The 27,399-nt window shown below is 41.8% G+C and overlaps 1 protein-coding gene across 1 annotated transcript in view; it reads right to left on the reverse strand.

Moving 5' to 3' along the window:
* Window positions 1-27,399, reverse strand: part of LOC147733561 (aminopeptidase N-like) — a 491,573-nt gene that overhangs the window by 223,379 nt on the left and 240,795 nt on the right. The window contains exon 16 of the mRNA XM_086958148.1: window positions 3,237-3,347. Within this exon, the coding sequence (XP_086814274.1) occupies window positions 3,237-3,347 (111 nt within the window). The remainder of the gene's footprint in view (window positions 1-3,236; window positions 3,348-27,399) is intronic.

Consider the following 27,399-nt stretch of genomic DNA (forward strand, 5'->3'; position numbering starts at 1 on the left):
CGCTCCGCTGTTAAATCGCGCCTCCGGGCGCAGGTGATGACGCTCCAGGTGCGCCGCTTGCCTCCGGGGCACCTGGGAAGTGTAGTCCCGCAAGTGGGAGAGCCTCGCTATCCCGGCCGTTGCCCTCACGGCGCTGAAATGGTGGAAATGGCGCCACAAACCGCCGTTCTCCGCTCGGCGTGCGTCTCTGCTACAAGGTGAGCCCCCACTGAGCGCTCGGCGCTCCGCTGTTAAATCGCGCCTCCGGGCGCAGGTGATGACGCTCCAGGTGCGCCGCTTGCCTCCGGGGCACCTGGGAAGTGTAGTCCCGCAAGTGGGAGAGCCTCGCTATCCCGGCCGTTGCCCTCACGGCGCTGAAATGGTGGAAATGGCGCCACAAACCGCCGTTCTCCGCTCGGCGTGCGTCTCTGCTACAAGGTGAGCCCCCACTGAGCGCTCGGCGCTCCGCTGTTAAATCGCGCCTCCGGGCGCAGGTGATGACGCTCCAGGTGCGCCGCTTGCCTCCGGGGCACCTGGGAAGTGTAGTCCCGCAAGTGGGAGAGCCTCGCTATCCCGGCCGTTGCCCTCACGGCGCTGAAATGGTGGAAATGGCGCCACAAACCGCCGTTCTCCGCTCGGCGTGCGTCTCTGCTACAAGGTGAATCAGATCAGAAACATCACTGTGAGTAAGCCTTTGTGAAGCTTTGCAATTAGGGAAAAGCTTGGAATTCACTGTCTACAGAAGCCAACCAGTCCCCAAAACACCCACACTTTCTGTTGCATGTTTGGAGGATTCATTCTCAGGGTTGCAGAAACTAGTTCTTTAGACACTTTTCTCGCACTTTTTCAATATAGTGACTAAGATAGGTGTCTTCTTTCATACAGTATTGCACTTTTGTGGTAGACACCTTCTGACCATTGTCAGCAAGGTGGTTCACAAGCATAATCATATCAAACTTGCAATCTTTTTTTGGTCTAGATGCAACTATCAGGTTATCAATATACTACGCCATCACTAAGTTACAGAGCAACTGCAGACTTTCAAAATCTATCTTTAGAATCTGACTAAAGATTGAGGAGTTCTCAGTATACTCTTGTGGGATGCAACATCACATGAGAAATTCTGTATCTGCAGGAATCTGAAATAAAACCACAGCAGTACTCCATACACCAGGACTATGATATATATTATTTTTTTCAGGACTTCAACTACCACCCTCAAACTTCCTTGCAATTTTGTAATTCTAATCACACCTGAGTTACAGGGACAACCTAGCACTTCTCTAAAAAAATGCTTTGGCATTTTCTTGATATAGATTTCATGTCCTTCTCTGCTCCTAGTGTAAGCTTGCACTGAGGAGTTTGTGGCTAAACTGCATTTTGCTTTAATGTGATTTTCACTGACTCTGCACTTTTAATGAATCTTATTGTGTTAGCTGTAAAATCCATACCTTGTGTTTCATTGTGTGTTTCAAATCAAGAAGCAGTTAATCTTTTTTAAGAACTAGAAACAAATGGAATTTGACTCTTGTAATTGTGTTTTAAATTAAGAATCTTCATCCTGCATTTGAATTGCCACACCATCCGGTGTGCAATAAATAACGTAAATCATTTTGCAGAGATCTCTACCTAATACGCTTACAGGAATTGTATCACAAATTAGTGATCATTTTCTAATGGGTCAATTGTTACAGGAACATTTGCTCAACCCTAAATAGTAATTTGTGTATTACTGTTAACAAACCTTTGACTTATTTTCCTGAGGGGGTAAGTTTGGAACTTCCATGGGATGAACTGTGGAGCAGGTAGCACCTTTATCTATAAAAAGACACTGGTTGGCCATTCACTTCACCATCTACTTATGGGCCACTCTGGTTTACCTCTAGGACTGCAACAAGCATGCAATCCTCCTCCCCCTTTGTCACTGTCATTAAGACTTAGGGCCCGATGTAGGTAAACTCCAATTTACCACTTCTTAAATACCGAATCATACCGATTCGGTATTTAAGAAGTGGTAAATTGGAGGGGGGGAGATGTGGGTATTTCAGAATCGGTAAATACCGAATCTGTAAGATTCGGTATTTACCGATTCTGTAAATACCGAATCGGTATCCCCCATTGATTCCTTTGGGCCTTGAAGCCCATAGGAAACAAAGGGCATTACCGAATCGGTATTTACCGATTCGGTAATTACCGATTTCTGCAAGGGTGCAGGGGGTGTCACTTTGACACCCCCTAGTACCCCAATACAGGCTTGGGTGCCATGTGGCAGGCATACATGCCCTAGGGGCAGGTCTGCCTGCCACATGGCATAGGTGTGCATGCACACATGTGCATGCACACCTGAATCGGTATTTTACCATGAAGTTGTATTTCATGGTAAAATACCGATTCGGTAAAACCTGTGGGACTCAGAAGAGTCCCACCCACATTAGGAATTTTCCGAATCGGTAGAATTACCGAATCGGTATTTTACCGATTAGGTAATTTTACCGATTCGGTAAATGTGCTGTTACCTACATATGCCCTTGGAAACGGGCACCTACATACCAAATGGCCATTTACCGGTCGGAAACGGCCGAAATCGGCCGTTTCCGACCGGTATTAAGGCTCCTACATCGGGCCCCTAATCTTAGTTGCTGGAAACTGCAGGAAACTATTATTAATCGTTAAATGATTTTGCTGGAAGACAGACATTTTGTTTTCCATGGTTTGCTGCATCACCAGAGCCATTTATTGGATAAACAGATAGCGCACAATCAGATTATCCTACTCCTAATACAGTCACGCCTTACATTGCCATTAGTTCACATTAGCGAAATTGCTGAGAATTATAAGGAACACACTGCAGCAACGTAAAGCATGTTTTGGCAGTGGGAGCCATTCTAATTACACTCCCCAGCTCAACTGCACCAATATGCAGAGAACATTGAAAAGATCCTTTACGAGTAAGGACCCATTTAAGTCATTCCATTGAGTTAATATTGCCACTCTTCACTTTACTGTGCATCATAATTCCAAAATACAAAGACACATGTTCACAATTTACCCATTAATGAGAAACTCCAATAACAAGTAGAAAGGGTGCCTACATATCGAGAGCAAAATAAAGTTATAAAATGACTAAAGTATGCTAAAATTAATGCTGGTAAAATCCCTAAAAAATATGTTTGTTTTAATTGCTTATCTTTCATCACAAAAACGAAAATCCTTACATCATTGAGAATAATTGTAACTTTTTTTAAGCACATACTCACGGGTTTTTAGCAGGATTGTCCATCCAGTTCTTGAAAAGGTCAACAGCGAGAGTCAAACATTCCTGGATTCCACACATACAGGCTGTGTTTATGGCATTAACTTCATTATATCTAATCGGGAATTTGAAGAAAATGCGTTATATATCTAAGTAGCAACAAATAAAGTCATTTTTCTAATTGTTGGTTAAATATAGTCATCATCATTATTTAAAGATTCATTTTCAAATAATGTTGACAGCAAAGCATGCAGCGACATCTGGAGTGCATTCAGGATATGGTTCAGAATAACAAAGTATTATTGTAACATTATACCTTGGTTCTGATACCTCGAATCTTAGGTCTCAACATCCTTTTATTTCTACTTAATTTTGATAAATTGGCTAGGTAAGGAGAAATAATAGAGGAGTGAGCAAAGATCCTTCCTTTAGCCTGTTACGGAACCAAATGTACTTGAAAGCCCTCTTTTTTCACTCAGCCGAATCTATACAAAGGTATCTGACTGTATCCCTGTTATGATAACCGGGAGGAATCAGTCAAGGCAACTTCACATTTTCAATCTATGACAAAGATATGTCATTTCTGAAATCTTCAATTGCTGCAGTGGTTAAGATTTCTTTTTCTTCGGTGCAGTCTTGTATGTAATCTAGGTTGTGTGCTGTAAAGATATTTTTTCACCAAATCAAATATTTTTATCAACCAAAATCGTTGTGACCCTTTTTCAATTCAATTATATGTAATACTAGCTTACCCGTCGCGCGTTGCTGCGATCTCAGAAGAAAGAAAATGTAAGGAAACTTGTTATGATAACATTCAATTTACATTGTGTCATTTTTATTGAAACGTATTAATTTTAATTTGGAAAACATTTTAAAGTGTTGTTTTAATTCTGTTTATTTATTTGAGTGCTTGTGGATATACAGTATCTTTTGTTTTTCCGTGTGGTGCGGACACGAATAAATCAGAAGGTTTTCCGATGCGTGAGCTGGCCACGTACAGATGTCCATGTGAGAACCACGGATTCCCCAAATCTAGTCCAGACACTTGCAGCGATTGTCTTTGTGCTTTGTTGATGGTCACTGCAAAAGCGATTCGCACCTGAAACTGTAAACGTACAGAATTGGAAAGATTATGAGGGCCCTGGGGGGCAGGGGGGTTGATATTTAACAAATGTTTTTTTTTTGTTTTTTTTGCCAGAAACCTTCGCGGGAGTGTAATCAACAACGTTTAACACTTTTATTTTGCCAGAAACCTTCGAGGGAGTGTACTCAACAACTTCCCAAAGTTTCATGCCGATCGGATGGATGGTGTAGTAATGCATAAAGGACAAACAGACATACTTTCGTTTTTATATATATAGATATACTTGTTTTTTTTTATGAAACTCGTGTGGAGTCCATTTGTGGTGTCATCATTGGGTTACTGAGAGCGGGGTTGCAAATACTTTACATATTTGCCTTAGAGATAAGCCTGGCTGCTCGTGCCAAGCTCCAGAGAGGGTGAGCAGCGGTTATCTGAGAAGGTGTCCTTCCTTTCCCTAAGTTAGAAGTAAGGGTACCTGGTACCTACCTTAGCCAAATAGAGACCCCCAGTTCTAACAGGTGTCTTGGTGATAGCTGAATGGCAACCAGGATAAAAGCAACACAAGGAAAAACCTGTTAATAAGAAGTAAAAAAGTTTTTAGCACCTTCCTGAAAGACAGAAGATTAGGCCAGGGTTTGGGCTTGACAGACCCCATACGTTCCTAGTAGGTAATAGGACAAGGGGTGGTTAATCTACCTATAATCCCCTACTAGATAAAAATGGATGGAGGGTCAGAAGCCAGCAGGTTGTAAGCACTTTGCATGTGTGGCTGTCATTTTAAATGCAGCCTTGCCTTGCAGAATCTAGAATCCAAATCTAGTCCACACACTTGCAGTGATTGTCCTTGTGCTTTGTTGATGGTTATTGCAAAAGCTAGTCGCACCGTAAACTGTAAACGTTCAGTATTGGAAAGATTATGAGGGCCCTATGGGTCTGGGGGGCCGATATTTAACAATTTTTTTTTGTTGCCAAAAACCTTCGCAGGAGTGTACTCAACAACGTTTAACACATTTTATTTACTTTTTAATTTTTTTTTGCCAGAAACTTTCGCCTGAGTGTACTCAACAACTTCTCAAAGTTTCATGGCGATCGGATGAATGTTGTAGTAATGCATAAAGGACAAACAGACATACTTTCGTTTTTATATATATAGATGTTATGGAACTCAACTGTGGTCCACACAGAGAATAAATCAATTCATCAATGTCTTCAATACAACAGCATTAAAAACATTCACAGGAAAAACACTTAAAGAAAAACAAATCACTACCATCTAAAGATAAGTTATTTTATCCATTTAAAATTGACACACGGGGATCTATTGGTGTAACCTTCAGATGACCTGAGTATGTATAATTAATACATCTAATACAAAACTCATTCACAGAGAATATATACAACCTTATTAAGTGCAAATATGCAATATTGGTACTGAATAAAATGCTCTTCTATAAAGTGTCAAGATCTGATGTAGTGCAAGTATGCAAAGAAATCAATTTAGGCACTACAGTATAATGTTCTAGACAGAGCAAAATACAGTACACTCTGCATTTAAAAGGCAGGGTCCAAATGAGCAAATAAAATGTGATGAAAGAAAAAGAAAAGTAGATCTTTACCCACAGATAATGAAGTACCTAGATCCCATTTCATCTGCCAAGCATCCAACTTAATGAGGTAATTCGAGTAAAAAGCAGAGAATGGTTACACATATACTTACTAAATTTAGAACACATTTAAAAACATTTTTAAAATGTTTCATTTTTTGTACAACCCATTGCAGATGGGGGGCAAATAGACATTGGCGAGCCTCAACTGCCTAAATTATTTTATGCGTCAGAAACAATGGTCTCAGAAAGTAACAGCGTGCAAAGCGGAGGGATTGACATACGAAAATCACATGGCTGTAATCTTGAATGCGGTTCAGGCAATGATCACAAAGACTCTCATTCCTTAGTGTGCCGTCTTCACATGTTCTAGTGATGACTCACAGGAGAAGCAAATTTACCTTAAATAGTAACATTATTATCTGCACTCCTTGGGGGAGATTCCATAAGATATAAGGTTGAGGTTTTTGACGGATGCTATTCTCTATTATAATTTAATTCCTTATGCTGTGAACAAAGCAGAAAAGCCCTTATATACAAGGATTTCCTAATTATATATATTTTTTAAGATTTTGGAAAAGGGGAAACCCCATTCTGGCTAATCTCAACCATTTCCACTTCTTTTATATAATTAGAATAAAGTGAATTTCTTCCTTCCAAGCTATAAAAATTGTCAAGCCTTAATGCAGTTAGGATAAAAAACATTCACTACCCAATAGACTGTTCCCCCACCTCAGGACGGCTGCCATGACAACCACGGTTGTAGAAGGTAGTCCACATTTGAGCCAAAAGGGAGAAGGAGAAGCCAAAGAATTCAAGTTACAAATTTGGCTCCATATGCGCCCTTCTGCTTTCTCAAAGAAGTACCGGTGCTGCTCGTCCATGCAAAATGTATTTGCCCGCAGCAGTTATACAATCTGTGAATAGCAGAAGTCTGCGACAGTGCATTACTTTTAGAGTGGTTTATGTGATCTGTGTTTGAGCATGTACTTGAGAAAAGGCTGTCAATGTAAGTATAAAGCTGCACAACTTCCAACTTGGCCTTTCTCAGCAACAAATAAGGTTTCATCTAATTCTGCACCCCTTTTTTCTAAAAATCATAACCTTACTTTTAGATATGTTTTTTTTTAGAACATGTTCTTCTGCATATTTTGCCAACATACAGAGGTTACTATGAAGGCCTATCGAGGTTAAGTCCAGTAAAATAATCTTTGCATACAGAAGACAACCACAGATAATAAATTACCTAAATCCCATTTCATCTGCTGACCATCCAACTTAACACATAAAATGTAAAGTACTATTTGTGTTTACGATTGTATGTTAACATTTTCTGGCCTCGAATAAAAAGCAGAGAATGGTGATAGGCACACCTTGAGTGCCCCACTTTGGTTACCTGTAATGGCAACGGAAGATTGCTGTGAAACACAGTGATAGTCATCCCAGGAGTGCCTCTATCAACTTAGAGCAGTTTTAGTTATATCTCACCTATTTACCTTAATTTATTTTGTTGATGTTATTATGTTAATTGCGAGCATTGGGGTAATTTGGAGTGTATATCTCAACATGCAGATTTTGCCTTTTTGCATATTTTGTATCTTCAATATGCAAAACGTTAAAACTCCTCCATATTTTTGTCTTTCCTGGGGGTGCCTTTCACTAAATGGAACAGTTGGTATGACGTTTTTAAAAGTTATGCGAGGGTGTGTGGTAAGCATGTTTGGTACCTTGCTGAGTTCTGAAAGGAAAACAGTCTTACTTTTACACTGCCTGGAGGGCAGAAGGTCAAGAAATGTTTGACCATTTACCTGATTTTCCAGATAGTTATGCAGTTGAAATTAATGAGTATAAACTATGCGTTAAGAAGTTGGATATTTATTATTTACCAAAAGTCAACATAATTTTAGAGCGGTATCATTTTGGTCGAAGCGTGCAAGAAAGCGGGGAATCAGTGGAAGATTATTTCACATGTTTGAGGAAACTTGCGTCTTAATGCAAGTTTGTGGTGGGTGTGGAAGAAAGAATAAGGGATCAATTCATGCTTGGGTGCAATGCAGACAAAGTGTGTGATGAAATATGGTTATAAGATGATCCTGCTCTGGAAGACGTTCTAGTTGTTGCTAAAAGACTCGCGCATTCTATGAAGTGTGTGGATGTTATTAAGAAAAATTCTGACCATGGGGTAAATGTGGTTGAAAAACAAGTAGTGCTCATGACAACAGGTCAAACTCTGAGGAAGGTATATTGTGAGGAAAAAAAAAGAGTGCTGGACGAGAGAAGGTGTTTCAGGTGTGGAAGTATAGGTAATTTGGCTCTTTGCAAGGAATGTCCAGCGCTGAAGATAACATGTTGAAATTGTGAAACAAGAGACATCTCCAGAGTGAGTGCAAAAATATAAAGTCCATGGAAACGTTAAAGAGGTTGATGTGAATCAAGAGGAAAGTGGTGAGGAACATGAATGTGGCCAGATAGGTGAATACTACCAGACTATTATTTGATTCAGGAGCAAATGCAACCTTGATCTCGAAGTCTATTTTTACTGAAAAACTTTGCAAAAATGTTACGTTGTTGATATCAGACATTAAACTGTATGCCTATTGAGGAGAACTGATAAAATTGGAGGGGTTTGTGGAAGGAATGGTTGAGTACAAAGGAAGGTTTCTTGTAGGTTAAGTGTATGTGTCATCTTGTGGAGATAATATTTTAAGTTGGTTCCATCAGAGAGACTTTGGGGTGATTCTTGATCCTCCCAAAAAACGTAAAAAGCTTGGTCAAAGTGACATTCAACTCGTTGGGGATAATGAAGCCGGTCTGACGTTTAAACAGGACATTATGGAAGAGTTTCCAGCACTGTTTAGGAAAGGACTGGGACGCTTATGAGGATATTCACATAAGATCAAGATGAGAGCAGATGCACAGCCAATACAGGGAAAAGTAAGGAATGTACCCCTGTCAATTAGAGCAGACATAGAAAAGGAGATGGCTGATTCGGAGAAGGAAGGTGTAATTTAGGAAGTTAAAAAACAGCGTGGTTGGACCTGGTGGTGGCAGAAAGGAAAGGAAATGGCGATTGGGTTTTTGTGTGGATTTGACAGAGTTGAATAAGGCAGTGATAATGGATAAGTATCCCATTCCTAATATCAGTGAAATGTTGACACTCATGGGTAGAGCATAGGTATGTTTATCAGCAGGTGGAGCTGGATGATGAGTCAAAAGATTTGACAGCTTTTGTGACACCTTTTGGGGCATTCAGGTATAGGAGAATGCCTTTTGGACGGGTATCAGCAGCGTCTGTGTTCCAGAGGGTGTTAGAAAAGGTGTTGAAGGGTATGGCAAACATTAAGGTGTAGCAAGATGATATATTGATGTTTGGAGAGAATTTGAACGAACACGATCAGGTGCTAAGGGAAATGTTGATGAAATTGGGTAAAAGAAACCTGACAGTAACGGGAGAAAAATGTAAATTCAGGAGGTCTCACACTGAGTATTTAGGACATGAGATTTCTGCAGAGGGTCTTAAACCCAAATCAGGTTTGGTGGAGACTATTTGCAAATTAGCGCCCCCACAAATTAGGAAGAGTTGCACACGTTTTTGGGGATGGTCAATATTATAACAAGTTTGTGCCAGACTTTACCATGAAAAGTGAGGGTTTAAGGGAGCTGTTGAAGAAAGGTGTTGAATTTGTGTGGGATCAGCAGTGCAGAGAAGAATTTGAGGGAATTAAGTTGAGTTTGGAAATGGCTCCTAATCTCAAGCGTTTTCACCCAAAAGAAACATCCATGCTCATAACAGATGCTAGTATGAAGTGCAAGTAAGAGGACTATTATGTTTGTAATGCGCAGTCTTAAAGGGGCTGAAACACGATATCCGGTTATTGAGAGGAAGACTTTGGCCATTTACTTTGCAAAACAAAACTTAAGATGTTTCTCTAGGCCCAGCAATTTACAGTGAAAACTGATCATAAACCTTTGAGATAGATTTTCTGTAAAAAGAGCATTGATGCAGTGTCTAGTAGAATCAGTAAGTGAATTGTAGCACTTCAGGAGTACAGGATCAAGGTGATACATATATATATATATATATATATACCAGGGGCTAGAAATTTAGTAGCAGATTCATTGTCCATGCTGATCGAGGACAAAGATGAAGAAGCGGTGGATGATTGCATAGATGACATGTAAATGTGTGAAACTAAAGGCTTTGTAATTTCAGAGCGCAAAGGAGAGCAGCAAATGGGAAAGATGAAGTGCTGCAGGAAGTATTCAGACACTTAAAATTGGTTAGGGGTAGAAGAGTGATTTGAAAGAATAGTGCAAGAAATATCGGTAAATGAGAGAATAATTGTTTCAGAACCAAGGTCTACTATTTAGGGGACAAAAGATCAGTTCCTCCTAGTGTCATACATGCAGATTTGCTTGCAATGGCGCATGAGGGACATTCTGTGATGACTTAAACCAAGGAGCATTTGAGATTGGTGTATTGGTGGCCAGGAATGCATGTGCAGTTGGAGAGATGTGTGAAGGATTGTGTACAGTGTATGGTGATAATGGTATCAAGGGTAGGGTTCAACCTCTGACAATGAGAAATTTGCCCAAAGGCCCACAGGACAAAGTGGCACCGGCTATTTTGGGGCCTGTACAATCAAAAGGGTAAGCTACATATGTCTTAGTACTGATTGACATGTACTTTGGAAATAGCTCATTGCGCAGGAAGCAGTATCTGGTTTACTACTGATAGACAATGGTATTCTGTGTAACCTCTAAGGAAATGGAGATGTTTTTGAAAAAGTATGGAATTCAGCATAAGAAAATTGCCATCCCATGGCAAATGGAATGGTGGAACATTTAAATTGTGTTGTGAATGAAACCATACAGATGGCTAATGGGAGTGATGTGGGATGGAACAAAGAAGTTCGCAAGAAGGTTGAGATGTGTTGTTTGACACCTCACTCGGTCACAAGGAAAACTCAATTTGAGTTGTTTAGGGGGAGAAAGCTGAACAGTAGGGTGTCTCCGGCATGGGTAAATGGTAAATGTCTAGAGAGTGAGGTGGGTGAGGAAGCCCAGAGAGAAAAGGAAGTGGAGCCCTTGGAGAGAAGAAAAGAATGGTTTGATGTCAGAAAGAAAGGGAAGATCACCAGAGTGAGAGTCAGTGATTGGGTTAGGGTCAAGAAACCAGGAAATATTCAGGGGTGAAACTCTTCAGTTCCATTAAAGTGGTGAAACAGTTCAAAAGTGCTGTGGAAATGGCAGACTCAAGGATGTGGAATTTGAAAAGAATTGTCATTGTGAAAGGTAAATAAAAGGATGAGAGAATTGGCATGAACAAGAGTAAAGATGAGATGAGTGAACTAAGAAGGAAGAGCCAGAGAGTACTTAAGACACCACAATATTTGGAGATGTATGGTAGAATACAATATTAATAATATTAATTATTCAGCATATACAAATATGACCATAAAAGAGACATTTTAAAATATACATACATCAAGTGTAAAAATTCTCCATAAAACAGTCAGATGTACTAGATGAGACAACCCAAGATCCATGAAGTATTGTGATCTCTGCAGGTGTCTTGAATTCATTACACTTCCAACAGCCAGTGCAGTATAGTAGAACATAATTGGTTGCTTTTTTACTGTGTCATTGCATTGTTTTAATAAATATTTTTATTTGTGTGTGAGTGATGTTGTTAATGGGCCTATCACAGGGTTCTGTTTTGTATGTATTATGATAGGAGGGGGTATGTGTTATTTGCTGATTTGGAATTGCATTAGGTCATAGAACCTGATGCTACTGCCAGCCTTCATGTCCTGGATTGAATGTATTGATTTGAAGGGGAGAAAGAAGTGTAGCAGCTGCAAGGTGGTGGCTGGGATGACTCATGAATTTTGTACTTGGAATAACGAAACTACAGAAAAACTTTTACCCAATCTCAGGAACACCATTAAATAAAACCCTTCATTCTTACGTATAGTTCTGGTAAATAATGTTCCCATTGCATGCAGGAGTGTGATTTGTCTAAAGCTGGCAGGAGAGGCCTTCGATCCATTTTTATATGAGGGTACCATAATACTTTCCTCGTAAGAGGAGGAATATTACCATACAGATAGCAATATTGGAATAGTAGACATAATAAGATAGCCCATAAAGAAGCCTCCTGTTTAATGAGTGCTATCAGGAGTCCATCAGGGCTCATAGCACCTGGAGTTGTTGCACCCTTAATGAATCCCTCAATCTCCGTAAAGGATGGAGAGACATATATTTCCAATTAACCTGCTTCAACACTAAGCATGACAACTTCTACTTAAATTGCGGTTATAATTACATTGCAAATGTACTCCATTCATTCATAAGCCTCATCTTTAACTCTAGTGTTGCAGGGTTGTGCAATTAAAGTCCGACATTTACAAGAATTTAATGAAGATGGGGATTCCCTGAGATTGAGCCATTTCCTATCCTCCCCCTTCCTTCTTTCAGGCTCTTTCAGTATAGTTCTTATGTGCTTAAGATGATTAATTTCCCTCTGCCTCTCAATATAATAAAGTTTAAACTGCTCTCTACCTAAGGAGTTTATTTCACAATTCAGCTTTTACAGCCCACGAGACCTTGATAGCTGACTTCACTCTTACTTTCATCTTTACTCCAAAATGTTTGGAAAAGGGTCAACTGCTTTATATGCAAGGAAATAAGGTCTTCTACTGCAAAATCAGAGGGGCCTAGGATTGCTGTGTTAATATACTCTGGCCAGGTTTTTTGTTATTGTCACATGACCAGAAAGTGTGCCTATTAGATTTGTTAAAAAACAACACTGCCTTTCCCAGGATTCAAGAGCAGTAACTATAGATTAATAGACAGTGAAAGAATACTATGGTCACTTAAATCAATCCCCAATACCTCCAATTGTGTGCACTTTCCAAACAGTTGATGGGATACCACCATTGAGTCAATTAGAGATTGTCCTTGAGGGGAGTGGATGGTGTAAGAGGCTGGAGAGTCTTTGGGAAATAAATGAGTGTAATCTCAGGCTTTCCAGGAAACATAAACCCAGCCTATCTGCTCTAATTCTCGTAAATGTTTTCAGGTAAACAGACTCAGAGATACACCACACTTCATCCATTTCGATATTGCTAAAAGTCAAGCAAGTAGAATTTGATATTTTAGCATTGAAGTTCACCCCAATATTAACTAAAAGGGCATTCCTCCCGAACACTCATCCTCTGTACAAATGAAAGCATGGAATTGACTGAGATATCATGAGACTTTTCAGGGTAGATATACACATTCACAAGCAAAAAAGATGCCAGCCCTCCATTCTCGTTTCACAATACTAACTTTCAGAAAAAGTCAAAGATTAGGGGTGTTAGCAAAAACCTTTGGATTCAAATTGTTATCATTGCTGAGTAAAATAGCAATTACTCCATTTACATGGCCTTTAACGGAAGGTTTTGTTACACAGTAAAAAACAAAATAATTCTCATACAGAAAATCAGAACATACCATGTTTCCAGCAAGCAAATTAATAATGGCACTACTAAATTCAATTTCAAATTGGAGTGTCCTAGGCCCACCATGTTCCAAGATATCAATTTACCCAAAGGGCTATCTTGGGAACATCGAGAGCATTACAATGTTTTTGCCCTATTCAAAGTAACAGCTGCCAAACTCCAGCTAGAAAACTCATCTCTCTTCCCGGGTTCCCAGGCACGTAAATCCACATTTTCCTTGACACTTATGACTCTCCTTCCCGAGCCTCGACCTATGGATATGGTGATTTCCTTAAAATTGATGGACCCCCCTTCATGCAAATTAGGTCCAGTGTAATCCCTTGTGTATTCAACTTTGAGCTATCACACTGGAACTCAATACTAGGCTCAACAGGGAGAACATCAATTCCTCTTTCCCGAAAATAGTCTACAATCCCTAAATTGAACATTACAACAATCCTAGAGTTAAATTAAACCAGTGAGCTTGGATGTTGATATATTTACTTGTTACCAGAGTCGTGGCCTCAATTTCCAATAATAGCTCTAAAATGAAATTTCTGTTCAACTGGCCCAATCCACTATCAAACAAAGAGACAAAATGTATTGTGTTTATAATAGTACCAGTTTCTAGACCACCTGTGTGATTATTGAATTTTAACCCTGTCTCTAAATAAGGGTGCCGTGCTGTAGGGAAAAATGGTCGAGCTTCCCCATTAATAGATCTAACTTGGAAGCCACTATATCCTATTTCAGCACCCAAGGTGTCGAGATTCTCCACCCGACTCCCACAACCCTCCTTTTGATGATCCTCATTTGTGCCATCATTGATCTTATAAGTGGTTGCCCCCATATAAGGGACTAACCGCTTTTCCTTACAGGAGATATTTGAATCTGGCACCTCTGATATATTAGAGTGTGGGCTTTGGCTAGAGATTTCAGAACAAGCGGAAGTGGAAACTGAACCTAAGAGTAAAGGGGCATTATTCAACATTTCAACATTTACTGAATGATCAAGAGGTGCAGACTTCTCCAGGAAACTTGCAAATCCTAAATTTTAAGAATTACATTTCATAATGCATTGTTTCATTTTCTTTTTCACCTTAAGGCGTTTTACCCTAGAACTCCCAAAGTAGCCCCCATTTCTTGAGAGTCTCCATTTAAGGGAGCCTCAGATAAGATGATAGAGAATTGATCATGGGTGGCGAATCCCCCCTGAAGATATAACCCCTTTATTAAAAATCATAAAAATGAGTAGGAGGTTCACTTTTGCTTTGGTCTCTTGCTCATCCTGACAGCAACCCTGAAACAGATGTTTTAATGAAAACACATTGTCAACCTCCTGCTTGGCCCTATTTTTTTCATTTGTTAATCCGGGGGGAGCAGCCCTGAGACCACCATGCGTACCCACCTGAATACCAATTGCTCTGAACACACCATTCACCATGGTATTGCTTGGGAGAACTGTGATTTCCTCTCTTTTAACTTTTGTCCCTGCATTTGACTAAGCCTCGGTGGAGTTCATAGAGATCTGCTACGTGGAACTCTGCAAAGTGCAAGTGGCGGAATGCGTTGGATAAGTGCTGTTCACAGTGATTTTCAGTGGCAGGTGCTTGCCTGCACTGTGCAATCATCACGAAAGGCACCATGCACAGCACAAGCAGGCGCTGCTTCCTTTTTGCCACTTGAGTCGATTTTTACTTGAGCCTTTAGCTTTCTCAATTCAAGCGGATAGTTTCTCAATGCGACAAGTTGTGAGCATACATGACCACTCACAATGAGAAATCTGACCACCTGCATTGAGAAATCTCGCCGAGAGGTAGATTTTCCATGCTTGCGCCAACTTAGTGTTGACGATCGCGAACGTGGAAAAATCTCGTTGGGCGGTGGATTTTCCTCACTCACGCTCACCAACTTGATGTTGACTAACGCGAGTGAGGGAAATAACTCCCCTCCACATAGCGGAGCGGAGTTTATCATAACTCCGTGAGCTCCGCATAACGTGGACTGCGGAATTCTCCGCAAACTTCGCGAGATGACTGAAGTTCACCGCCGAGACTTACATTTGACATAAACCAAAGGAGGTAAGGTCAGGTGCTGGACCCCCATAAGAATTTGATACAACACATCCAACATATGATCAGAATTAGCGACTGAACTATCCAATAAAGACAAAATCAAGTATAAAACTTTCTGAATACAAATTATAACATCTGATTAGGGGTACTGCTAAACAGAGCAGGCAGAGAAGGACAACTGGGCAAGCACTGCGAAACCATTCCTAAGTCTACCTCTGAGGTCGCAGGCAACTTCAAACATGCCTTCTTCACCCGAGTCTTGTTGTTAAAAACAGCTATGTCTGACAGAGTAAAGTTCTCCAACGCACCAAGGCCCTCTCCATGCATATCAACTTAGAGCTCAGAAGAATTCTCCATAGGAGACAGGTTTTCTAAGACTGGAAGAGCATCTTGACGATGATAAGGTGCCAAAGGATATACCTGAACAGGACTTAGAGTCAGCCCATGAGTGCCAGGCATGCCACTTACCAAGATCTGCTCAATATGACTATTTGAAATTGAAACCAGTATATCAGCAACAACAGGTCCTGTCTCAAGGTCACTATAAGGGATATTCACCCTGGATATAGACGGAGCTGCAACTTCTTCCACTACACAAAGCGGACTTAACTTTGTGGAAAGAGGCGAATCGTGACCAATTTGGGCTGCCTGACATAAAAAAAGCCCCATGTGGCAATGCCAAGTGTAAGGGCACGTAGGTTAATTGATCTGTAACAGTGGCCATCTCCTTTTTTCCTTCCTCGTTACCACTCTTTGAAAAAAAAAGTAAACATTGAGGGATAAGACTTCAGGTCAGACAATTGAGACTTCTTTCGACAGATCGTTTTTTTGATTTCAGGAGGTAATTAGAGGAATTGGTGGTAGAAACCAATCGGCCAGAGCATAATCTCCTTAATGTCATCTTATCAGGTTATCTAATAATATGACAGCCGGGCTGTAAATTCAGCTTGCACAAGCAAAAATGAGCTAGCTAAACCAGGTAGCCGAAATAGATAAGTGAGCATGTAAGTGGGAGAGTATAAATGCTGTGCAAACACTGATCCAGATTTTAAAGTGTATCAGCGCAACCTCAATGCTGACTCTAGTGCCAGCTCCTGACGCTGGCACTAGAAGAGAACTAGAATTGCTGCTGGTTCACAGACTTCATCAACTTCATCGACTTCATCAACTTTAGTTTTTATTGTCGGGCTCCAAGATACTACCCGCACTCCACCCCACAAGCCGGACCCAGGCTGCAAGTTGGCCACCCTAGAAAACTCTGCCTTGACCTCTACTCAATCCCCTTGTCTCTATGCACCCATATATTTCCTGCCAAATACCACTCCTGGCTCAATACCCCTGCAGTAGCACCCCACCCAGCCCCACTCCCCCTTTTATCCACTGTGTGAGGGTGCCATTACAAGGTCAGAACATGGAGGTGTACTGTGCACTATAGGCAACAGAGGGGGAGGCAAGGAATGGTGAGAAAGCCACAGGAAACTGTGGTACGTGCACCCCCGGCTGTTTTTGTGGACTCTGCAAGCTTTTTCTGCCTGTATTCGGGCTCCAGCATTTGAGGTCTAATAGCAGTAAGCAGTTAATAGAAGTATGCAGCAACAACAGGTAGCAAAAGTAAGGCAGCAAACATAATCTGCCAATCTATTAAAAGTTGAATGTTGACTCAGGACTGAAACTGTTGCAGAGCTGTTACAAACTGACAATCATAGCATTATGGGCAGTGAGAGAAAGATCCGGGGGTAACTTTGAAACAGCCTTGCGAAAAGGTGAGAAGAAACATGAAGTGGGAGAGCAGCTAGGGTGCAACCTATTCCGACCTATTCCGACCCCTAGGCCAGCTGCTTCCGCACTCCTGTAACGCTCTACCATGCATGACCTTCTAATGCTGCTGCACATCTTTCCACCTACCTGAGAAATGGGGGATTGGAAGCCTTGAGTCCTGGTCCCGCACCAGGGGCCTTATTTATGAAAAGTGACGCATCGCTGCGTGAAAACAGCGATGCGTCACTTTTCACTGTGCACTCCTTGTGACACCAATGATGCGTCATATTTAATTTATGACGCATCATGTCGCAAGGAGTTACAGATACATCAGTATTTCTGACGTATCTGTAAGCGCAAAAGTGACGCATTGCTGGAGTGTGTCACAAAAGTGACGCAACTCCAGCAAGGCGTCCTTTCACATGGGGAAAGCCCCATGTGAAAGGGCTTGTGTCAGTCTTACGCCTGCTGTGAGGCAGGCGCAAGATTTTGACGCAACAGCGTCCTGAAAGTGACGCAGTGAAATCTCATAGATTTCACTGCGTCTCTATTACGATGCTTTTTGCGGGGGAACGCCCCCTCTGCATACATTATACCGGACGCAGGTATAATGTGGCGCAGGGGTTTAAAAAGTGACGCATCTACCTAGATGCGTCACTTTTTAAATATGGTGCAACAAGGCGCATGTTTTACGCCGCCAATGCGTCACAAAAAGTGACGCATCAGCAGCGCAAAACTGATGCAAGGCCTCATAAATGAGGCCCCAGGACTGCCTCCAAATCCACTGGAACGGCTTAGGTAAAAGCACACTTATATGGAAGTGTGCTAAAGCTCCTTGCCTCACTGTTCCTCCACCCTGCTCTACTTAATCTCATCCATCAGACTTTCACACCCTGTCACAACCCTTTTTCAACATGGGTGTCTCAATACATATTTTCCAGGACAAATGGATCAGTAAACACTTTATAAATGTTGGGAATTTCGGGAACAAATGGCATCAATTAATTGGAACTTCGTGCCATAAATTAATTGGAAGCACTATATATATATATTTAAAATGTTTGTTTTTAATCTTCATTAGCTTTTTGTATTTCCTCTAAAGCTAAGGACGCTATTCAACACAAAATGGCACAACTCATTCAATGTCTCTTAATCAACTTATTCCTATTCATATTTCTTCTATGATCATCCCCTTCATAGTCTTACTGCCCATCATACCTTTAGAGTGTATTTTGAAATGTTCTAACCTAAGACTGCTGCCGATGAGATTAGTCCTCCAAGCTTCCTCAGGAGGTCTAAATTGTTATTTATGAAGAATTATTCTATTAAAGCTTTATTGAGTCACAAAGGGCACTTAACTTTGACTTTTTGCCAATATCATCTGTCTGTTATGAGATGCTGAATACTCTACTTTAAAATGCAACCATTTTAATACTCAATTTTATTTAGCCTGATCTCTAGTTAAACTTCAAAATGAAAATAATGTTGGGGGTTCTGCAGCAAGAAATTCATGACCAAAACTATATTTCATATTTCCTTCGATGACCTACCAAGAATATTGCCACAAATTCTCCCAATCGAGCCATAAAGATTCAGCCTAATACCGTTTTGTAGCAAATGCTGGCCTCACTTGCTTTGAGTTCTGCTCTCTAACTGAGCCAAGCATAGCTCTCAAGCCTTCTCAAATTCTACTTTTTTTAGAGACTCAGAATTATATTACATATTTCAATGATAAACCCCTGCATCATTATGGCAGCAGCTCTCTGTACATTGCAGGGAAGTCTTTTCTGCTAGCTCTTCACAGGCTCAAGAACAGCATTATGTGTCTGTTAGAAATTAGATATTGGTTGAGGGGGTTAAAACTATTCTCAAGCAACAACCACAATTCCTGTAGGGTGAAATTACAAACACACCCCCAATTAACCTGTACTTAACCCTCTGGTAGCTTGGCACTAAGACGTCAGGGTTACTTAGGGGCAATGTGTAAAGTATTTATGCAGCACTCTAAACAGTGATGAAGAGAAAACACAACACAAGAAAAACAAGCATTTGCAATGCAATAGGTCTCGCATTTGCACGAGTTTGAGCTTTTGGCATTGTAAATGTTAATGCCTTTTATTTATGTTTTAGTTTTTAAAACATAAATGAAAGGCATTGTCATTTACAATGCTAGCAGCTTAAACTCTCGCAAATGTGAGTCCTATTGCATTCCAAATGCGAGAACTTTTGCATTGCAAATGCTTGTTTATAGTTATAATCTCACACTCCATTACAGTAAACACTGTCTTCTAGGAGATGGCTTGACAGATCACATCATATTGTCAGTGTACGATTTTTCAGGGCCTGGATGTAACTAGTTTACCTAGAGGGAGAGGGAGGAATGATGTCTGATTGCACCCCCCTTACAATGCTTTTCAACATTTTATTAGCCAGTTCGCAGTTTTATGCCTTCTCAGTTTCATTACTTTCTGAAGCCCCCATAACTGCAGTATGGTCCTCCATTCACAGTAACTGTTTTCCCCTCAAGTCCTGGTTATTTTCACAATGCAGCATCTTCTTCACAAGATGTACTTCTTCTAGGCATAGTGCATGTCACAAAGGGCATGTAGCCACTGTACTGCATAGCGAAGCAAAGCCTCTACACTGCTGCAGTAGTCGTGGAGAATTGCAATGAAAGAAAAGTAGAAACAGGGAAAGTAGGAGGAAGAAGAAAGAGATATAGCCATAGAACGGAGTTAAGGGAAATAAAGATTAGGAGGAGAAGCAAGGTGAAAGAGGAGAGAAAGGTGGGTTCTATAGTATCAGGCTTGTGCTCTTTGTTCTGAGCTGTGGCCAGAAGATGCTTCAGGATCAGGGTCAGTGGCTCTACCTTTACATTGGCTGTTTTGGGTATGGCTGATGGTGGCTGCTGCATTTGCAATGATCACCAGGTAGCACGAATGTGTGATGTTACAACGCATACATTTACAATGCATGCCTTTACAACACAGTTTTTATATCGCAACATCCTTTACAACGCATACATTTACATTGCATACCACTGCAATGATTTTCTTTTAACAACACTTACAACGCAATCCATTACATCGCATTATACCTTTACAACACATACCATTACAATGCATACCATTACATTGCATTTTAGGTAAGTGTTGGATAGTGTAGGGGTAAAACTATTCTAACTCCTGGGGGTGCAACAGTAGGGTAAGTGTTGGATAGTGTAGGGGTAACAATTACTATTCTAACTCCAGGGGGTGTAATAGTAGGGTAAGTGTTGGATAGTGTGGGGGGAAAAATTACTATTCTAACTCCAGCAGGTGCAACAGTAGGGTAGGTGTTAAATAGTGTAGGGGTTCTATGCTTTGTAATGGTATGCGTTGTAATGACATGCAATGTTATGCCTGCGTTATAGTGACATGCGATGTAGTGTCATGCGTTGTGATGACATGGAATGTAATGGATACGTTGTAGTGACATGCGCTGTAAAGGATGTTGCAATGAAATGACTGCGTTGTAAATGTAGTGCGATGCAATGGTTGAGTTGTAAAGGTTGTTTCCCCGTAGCACAGATGCTGCTGTCTGTTGTTTCCAACCCACTGAATAATATAGAAGACGCACAACCTGTCTTCACATGCAATGACTTCTTGTACACCCTACGCACCACACATTGTCATCCATGCCTTAGTATTGATTAAGTGAAGGTCTGCGCTGGAAGAAAAGGCTGATGTATATGTCTTTGGTGGGCACTGTAGATACCACTATGCCCACAAGCACATACCTCGGTCTTCCTCTGGACTAGAAGAGCAGGAAACCGTGATCCTCTTTAGCTCCTGGTCACTGCCACCTCCTTTCTCCTCAGTCCGTAGCTAACTCAACAACTGATGTCCACTTTACTAAAAGCCCTTACTTATAGGTCCCACAGCTGACCACTCCAGAATAGGTGCTCTGAAAGATAGCGATGATCATAGTCCATTTCTTGGGTGGATCTCCCAAATGTCTCAGGAACAAAAATAAACTGTCCATACTATGTTAGGTTTTCTATGTCTGTGTTTCAATGGGAGGTCTTGAGCATGAGCTTATGTATTGACGGGTGTACAGCCGATGCGGCTATTGGAACACTTATTCGCTGCTCCGGTCATTCTCTGTGTATTGGGGCCATAACCAATATCCAGGCTTAGTGCCTCTCTGCCTCTACACACCTACCCCACAGCTCCATGAAGCGCCACTGTTTAGGAAGGCTTAGTGCTGTTGGGATATTGAATCCTATGCATGTGTGGGGGATGAGGTGACTATCTTACCTCTTGATGTTCAGCCCAATTATGGACTCTGACAGCAAAGAGGCAAAACACCATCAGCTATGATGGCTGAAACAATAAATAATTGAAGTCTTTTGTGATGATCCAAAATATAAATAGCGCTTACAACACTGCAATGACTCTTAATACCAATCCATTCTCCCCCTTTCTATGTATACTGTCCTGTGGTTTAATTCAAAATATGAATGACTCTTTCAACATACAATGGCCGAAGAGGGCTGACCCAAAGCCCCTTACTATGTTTAATATGCCACCCTGTCAAATATCAATGTGGACAGAATCAGTCCTTTGGGGATGGACTAAGCTGAAACCTAAACTGGGCAAATTTCAGGCGCCTACGCAGGCTGGAGGCTTACTTCTTCAATAAATTGACTCATATTACTATGCACATCATCTGTTGCACTTAGCTTATTTCCTCCCTCTGCGCAGGTCTATCCCATTACAGGGTAGTGCTTGGTTGGACACACATTTTAGGGGCTTATTAAAGGATTGTCTCTGGTATACTGCTACAACACCCTCCGACCCTCTATTTACAATCCTGCACTACAAGTTATGACTTCTGTTGGGACCTCTGTGCTTTGACTGATTACAGCAGACCTCTACCTTTATTTCTCGCCCTATTTTGGCATAGTGTTTGGATAATGTTACGGAACAGTTGCATTAGTTGGAATCAATAAGCCAGTTGGGGAATTGGGCATATGAATCGTTTACTTTATAATGAGCCCTTAAACTGTATTGCTCCCTATACAACAAATTAGGACTGGACTACCATGATGATCAACAATGGTACACCCACCATTCCCATTGCTTGTGAGACAGATTGGGTCCACTGCTGGTGGGCTTGCAGAAGACTCTCATTGTCCACTATCTCGATACCTGAGGCTTTCAGTTTTGGTCTCGGGCCTCGATGGGATTCTCAAAGAATATATTTTTTCCACAATGACTTTGAATACAAACAGGCAATTTTGGCAGAATGCTCTGTCGCATGATTTCTCAGAGAAGAGCTGGCACTCCGTACTCTCCTACATGATTCTTACCTTAAAGAAGCATAACCATACCGAAAGATACTACACAACTGATACTGGACACCCCTAACACTGCAGATAATGGGACTGTCTACATCATTCAAATTGTTGAAGATGTGGTGGAATAACCTGTGATTTGAAGCACATGATATAGCTAGATCTGAAACTGGCTGGTTAGTGGTGCAGCATATGGGTCTATCTTGCCTTAGTTAGCAAACCAATGCATTTGGCATTACTGCATAACATGTCCTAATCAGGGATGGATCTGCTTAGCCAGCATATGTATCACACACCTCTGGATTTGGTCTGCCATTCAGACTACGGTGAATGGCAGGCTGTATGTTTCCTCCTATAAAAGTAGGGCTATGTAAATTCAGGACCAACAGGCAGGTTTCCTCCATATCTGACGATTTTTTCTACATTCCCTCCATAATATCTGTAGGAATAAAGTACCCCTTTGACCAGTGAGTAATATTTAGTGTCCTTGGTTTAACAAAAGTTTTCTGCTATGTTTACCTCATTCCAAGAAGTGGTGGGGGCCTTGTCAGTTTTCCACTATTGTACCGTAGACTGTATGTATGTATGCGGTATTCCTATATCATGAACCTAGCTAAAAGTCATCGGATCATTGTGCAGAGTCAATGACCAGTATCATGTCAATGAGTGAGAGGAGAGGTGGCTGGTTAGTGGATTATTATAAGCATTTTGATGTAGTGTCCTCGCGGCCCTGGATGAGACATGCTGTGAAGTGTAAATTGGCCAAAAAGGGTGTCAGTCTGGATGTCAACGCAATGGATGGTAGCTGTTCCTAAAAAGGGGAGAACTCTGCAACTTATTCTAGTTGGGATATGGTGTGTCCAAATGTAAAACCGGTGGGATCTAAATAAAGGTGGAGGAATTCCTCCTTCTGAAATTAGTGCCCTCACTCACCCTTTCGGGTGTCATGCTTCATCATTGGGCTTGCTGTCCCCCATCGGCCCCGCGAGAGGGCTCTTTGTAGGAGATCTTTTGAAGGAGGTGCCGCAGTTTTGCATGCGGGTGTGTGGGCCTAGTGAAAATGCATATGTGTGGGGTCAACATGTTTCGCGCATACAGTGGGCCCGTAATGGATCCTCAGTGCGCTTCGTCAGGACCGTGAAAAATAATATAAAACTGTGGGAGTCAGGGATAGATGCCCTGTACTTCCACCATACCTATAATAAGGTTAAGTGGGTCTTAGCGCTAGGTGACACGTATTATCCCTATCCTTGTTATCCCAACGCTCTGTCTGTAAGGATGGGCCTCGCTGGCAAGTGCTTCAGTTGAGAAGAGACAAAAGTGCATTCCCCTCTCTTGACAGCCTGTTTGTTTACCTGCCCTACCAATCAGGATCGCTGGTGAAGTGTGGAGTCTGGGAAGCCACAAAGCAGGGCATTGCCATCATCAAGATAAAATAGTATGAGTGTTTGAAGAGGAGTTCTGAAGTCATTTTTGGGGAAACTGTATCATCTTTTTGTAGAACATGTAACAGACTGTAATGCTCCATCACTTAAGGCTAGTGCCATCATCTGGTATTGTTGTGCCTCAAGCCTCTTGGTTCGTAAAGAATCTAGGACGACCTGAGAGTGTTAGGATCTACTGAGCTCATTCACCACATGGGGTGCCTCTCTTATGACTCTCTCCCTGAGATCTGAATTGTGCAGAGGACTAGGCCTGCAAGATGTATACTTTGGCAGGTCGAAAAGGTAGTTTAAAAACTGCACACACAGGCTGCAATGGCAGGTGTAAGGTATGCTAATGTTAACATGTTGTAGGGTGTGGGCATACACTCTTTATCACTGATCAGCAGTGGTAAAGTGCACAGAATGCAAAGGACAACAAAAACGAGATTATCAAAAAAGGAGGAGTAAGGCAACACGTTTGGGAAAGACCGAACAAAGGTTGACAGGTCTAGCATTGATCCTGCCCTGTAGTAGCATAGATTTGCCTCTGGAGACCAGAACTGGAAATATTATTCTGAAATATGTGTTTCCTCATCCCCCCATGTGGTTATCTCTGTCTGGAGATGTTATGCCTACCATTTGGAGTGCATATGCAGGAACCTGAGGACTCCTGGGAGTTGTATACTGCCATAACCAGAGAACATGTCTACAACGGTGTACTTTCAAATGATAGGTCCACAGATTTGACTGGACCAATGATTGTGACAGTCACTGATTGTATATCTTCTTTAAATCTTACCCAGGATGTAGGGAGTTTAGATAACCAACTGAGTCTGGGGGTACTAAATACTCAAGCTGCATGTAATATGTATATATTAGCTACGTATCTTTAAGTGCTGATCCATGTCTTTGTTCACTGATGTTGTTTTATGATTAGATCCTTGGTGATATAACACTGAGGAGCTTAGACAGTCAGTTGCACCTGACTGATTGGACTTGATGGATAAGATCTTCTTTCTTCTGCAATAAACTTACTATATCACAACCTCAATCTGTACTTACTTTTTAAACATATATTGATTTTTACACTACACTTATGCATAACTACCATCTCTATGATTTAGTAGCAGACGAGCGGTGAGATAGTATTATTTTTTTCACAAACTTGGTATTCTAACTTTTCAGTGGTTCAAATCAATTTTGGCTTATGAGGTGGCTATTAAATAATTACATAATATGGATAAACGTGAAGTGAAGTTCAGGAGGCTTCAGTTGTGAGCAAGAGATTGGTCTTTCGCCATTCTTGTTAGCCAAGTTTGATACGTTTGAGGCAGTTGTGGGGATATTAGGTGTGTCCTGCAAAGTAACCTAGACCATATTCTGTTTATCGCATCCCAGGGAATAAATCACCTTTTAAAGATTACTTTAATCAGCTAATTAACTTGCTCTCAAATACCAATCATCTAGTAATTATTGGCAATTTTAATTAATCGATTGATTTTAAAGATAATGTAGAAACTCGGTCCTTTTTGAATCAAGTGGATCTCTTGAGGCTTCAACATCTGAATTACGATAAGTGGGATACTTTAGATTGAAAATGTAACTCTGATTAGCATGGAAACCTGCCATCTTTCATAGACCAACTATGTCAGTATCTGCTATGGAACAAGGCAGCTTTGACCACTTATACGAATGTGTAAAGTTAAAAGCAAGGTTTCCAAATGGTTATCACCTCTGTGTTTAAGCCATTCCTTAGAAAAGCACGCTATTGGCCAACCTAATCCAGCATTGGCTGAGCAATGGGCCATCTTTTACAATATTAACTCAGAATGTATTTGTGACCATGTTACTGAGTTAAAAATCCACTGAGTCAAGTCCTAATGCAAGATAAAGCCAGCTCAAAATTGGCATATGCTTTACTCATGATCAATTAAAACCAAACAGCAAAAAGCCAAACAACAGCATGCTGCTAGAAAGTGGAATATGCTGGGGTTGGTACTAGATAAAAAGACTGTAAATAATTTACACAGTCACATTAGTTCAATCAATAAATCAATCATATCATTTGTTAAGCGCACTACTCACCCATGAGGGTCTCAAGGCGCTGGGGTGGGGAATACTGCTACTGCTCGAAAAGCCAGGTCTTGAGACATTTTCTGAAGGTCAGCAGGTCTTGGGTCTGCCGTAAGTGGATGGGGAGGGTGTTCCAGGTCTTGGCGGTGAGGTGGAAGAATGATCTGCCACCGGAAGTCGCTCTTCGGAAGCGGGGGAATGTGGCGAGGGCGAGATCCGTGGAGCGGAGCTGGCGGGTAGGGGTGTAAAAGCGAAGTCGTCTGTTGAGGTACATTGGTCCGGTGTTGTGGAGTGCCTTGTGTGAGTGGGATCTTGAAGGTTATCCTCTTGTTTACCGGGAGACAGTGCATGTATCTCAAGTGGGGTGTGATGTGGCTGTAGCGAGGGATGTCGAGGATCAGGCGTGCAGAGGCGTTCAGGATGCGTTGGAGCCGTCTCAGGAGTTTGGCCGAGGCTCCTGCGCTGAGGGCATTTCCGTAGTCCAACCTGCTGCTGACGAGGGCCTGGGTGACCGTTCTTCTCGTTTCAGTGCGGATCCACTTGTAGATCCTGGGGAGCATTCGGAGGGTGTTGAAGCAGGAGGAGGAGATGGCATTAACCTGTTTAGTCATGGAAAGGGTGGAGTATAGGATGACCCCTAGGTTGCGTGCATGGTCGGTGGGTGTTGGGGGGTTCCCAGTGCGGTTGGCCACCAGGAGTCATCCCAGGCCAAAGGGGTGGATCCGAGGATGAGGACCTCCATCTTGTCCGAGTTCAGCTTCAGTCAGCTGTTCCTCATCCATTCAGCAATGGCCTTCATTCCTTCGTGAAGGTTGGTTTTAGCAGTGTGGGTGTCCTTGGTGAGGGAGAGGATCAGCTGGGTGTCATCAGCGTAGGAGATGATGTTGAGGTTGTACCGACGGGCAACAGTAGGCGAGCGGTGCCATGTAGATGTTAAACAGAGTTGGACTGAGGTATGAGCCCTGGGGTATATGATACAGATGATCTTGGTGGCTTCGGAGCAGAAGGGGGGAAGGTGGACGCTCTGTGTTCTGCTGGAGGGGAAGGAGGTGCTCCAGTCCAGGGCCTTCTCTTGGATCTCAGCGTTGTGGAGGCGTGTTTGTAGTGTGTGGTGGCAGACTGTGTCGAAGATGGCTGGCAGGTCCAGGAGGATGAGGGCTCCAGTTTCTCCACTGTCCAGCAGGGACTTGATGTCATCGGTGGCGGCGATGAGGGCAGTCTTGGTGCTGTAGTTGCTGCGGAACCCGGGCTGGGACGGGTCCAGGATATTGTTCTCCTCGAGGTAGCAGGTCAGTTGTTCATTGGCGGTCTTCTCGATGACCTT

This window comes from Lissotriton vulgaris, chromosome 2_1 (assembly GCF_964263255.1).
Source record: "Lissotriton vulgaris chromosome 2_1, aLisVul1.2, whole genome shotgun sequence".
Taxonomy (NCBI): Eukaryota; Metazoa; Chordata; class Amphibia; order Caudata; family Salamandridae; genus Lissotriton; species Lissotriton vulgaris.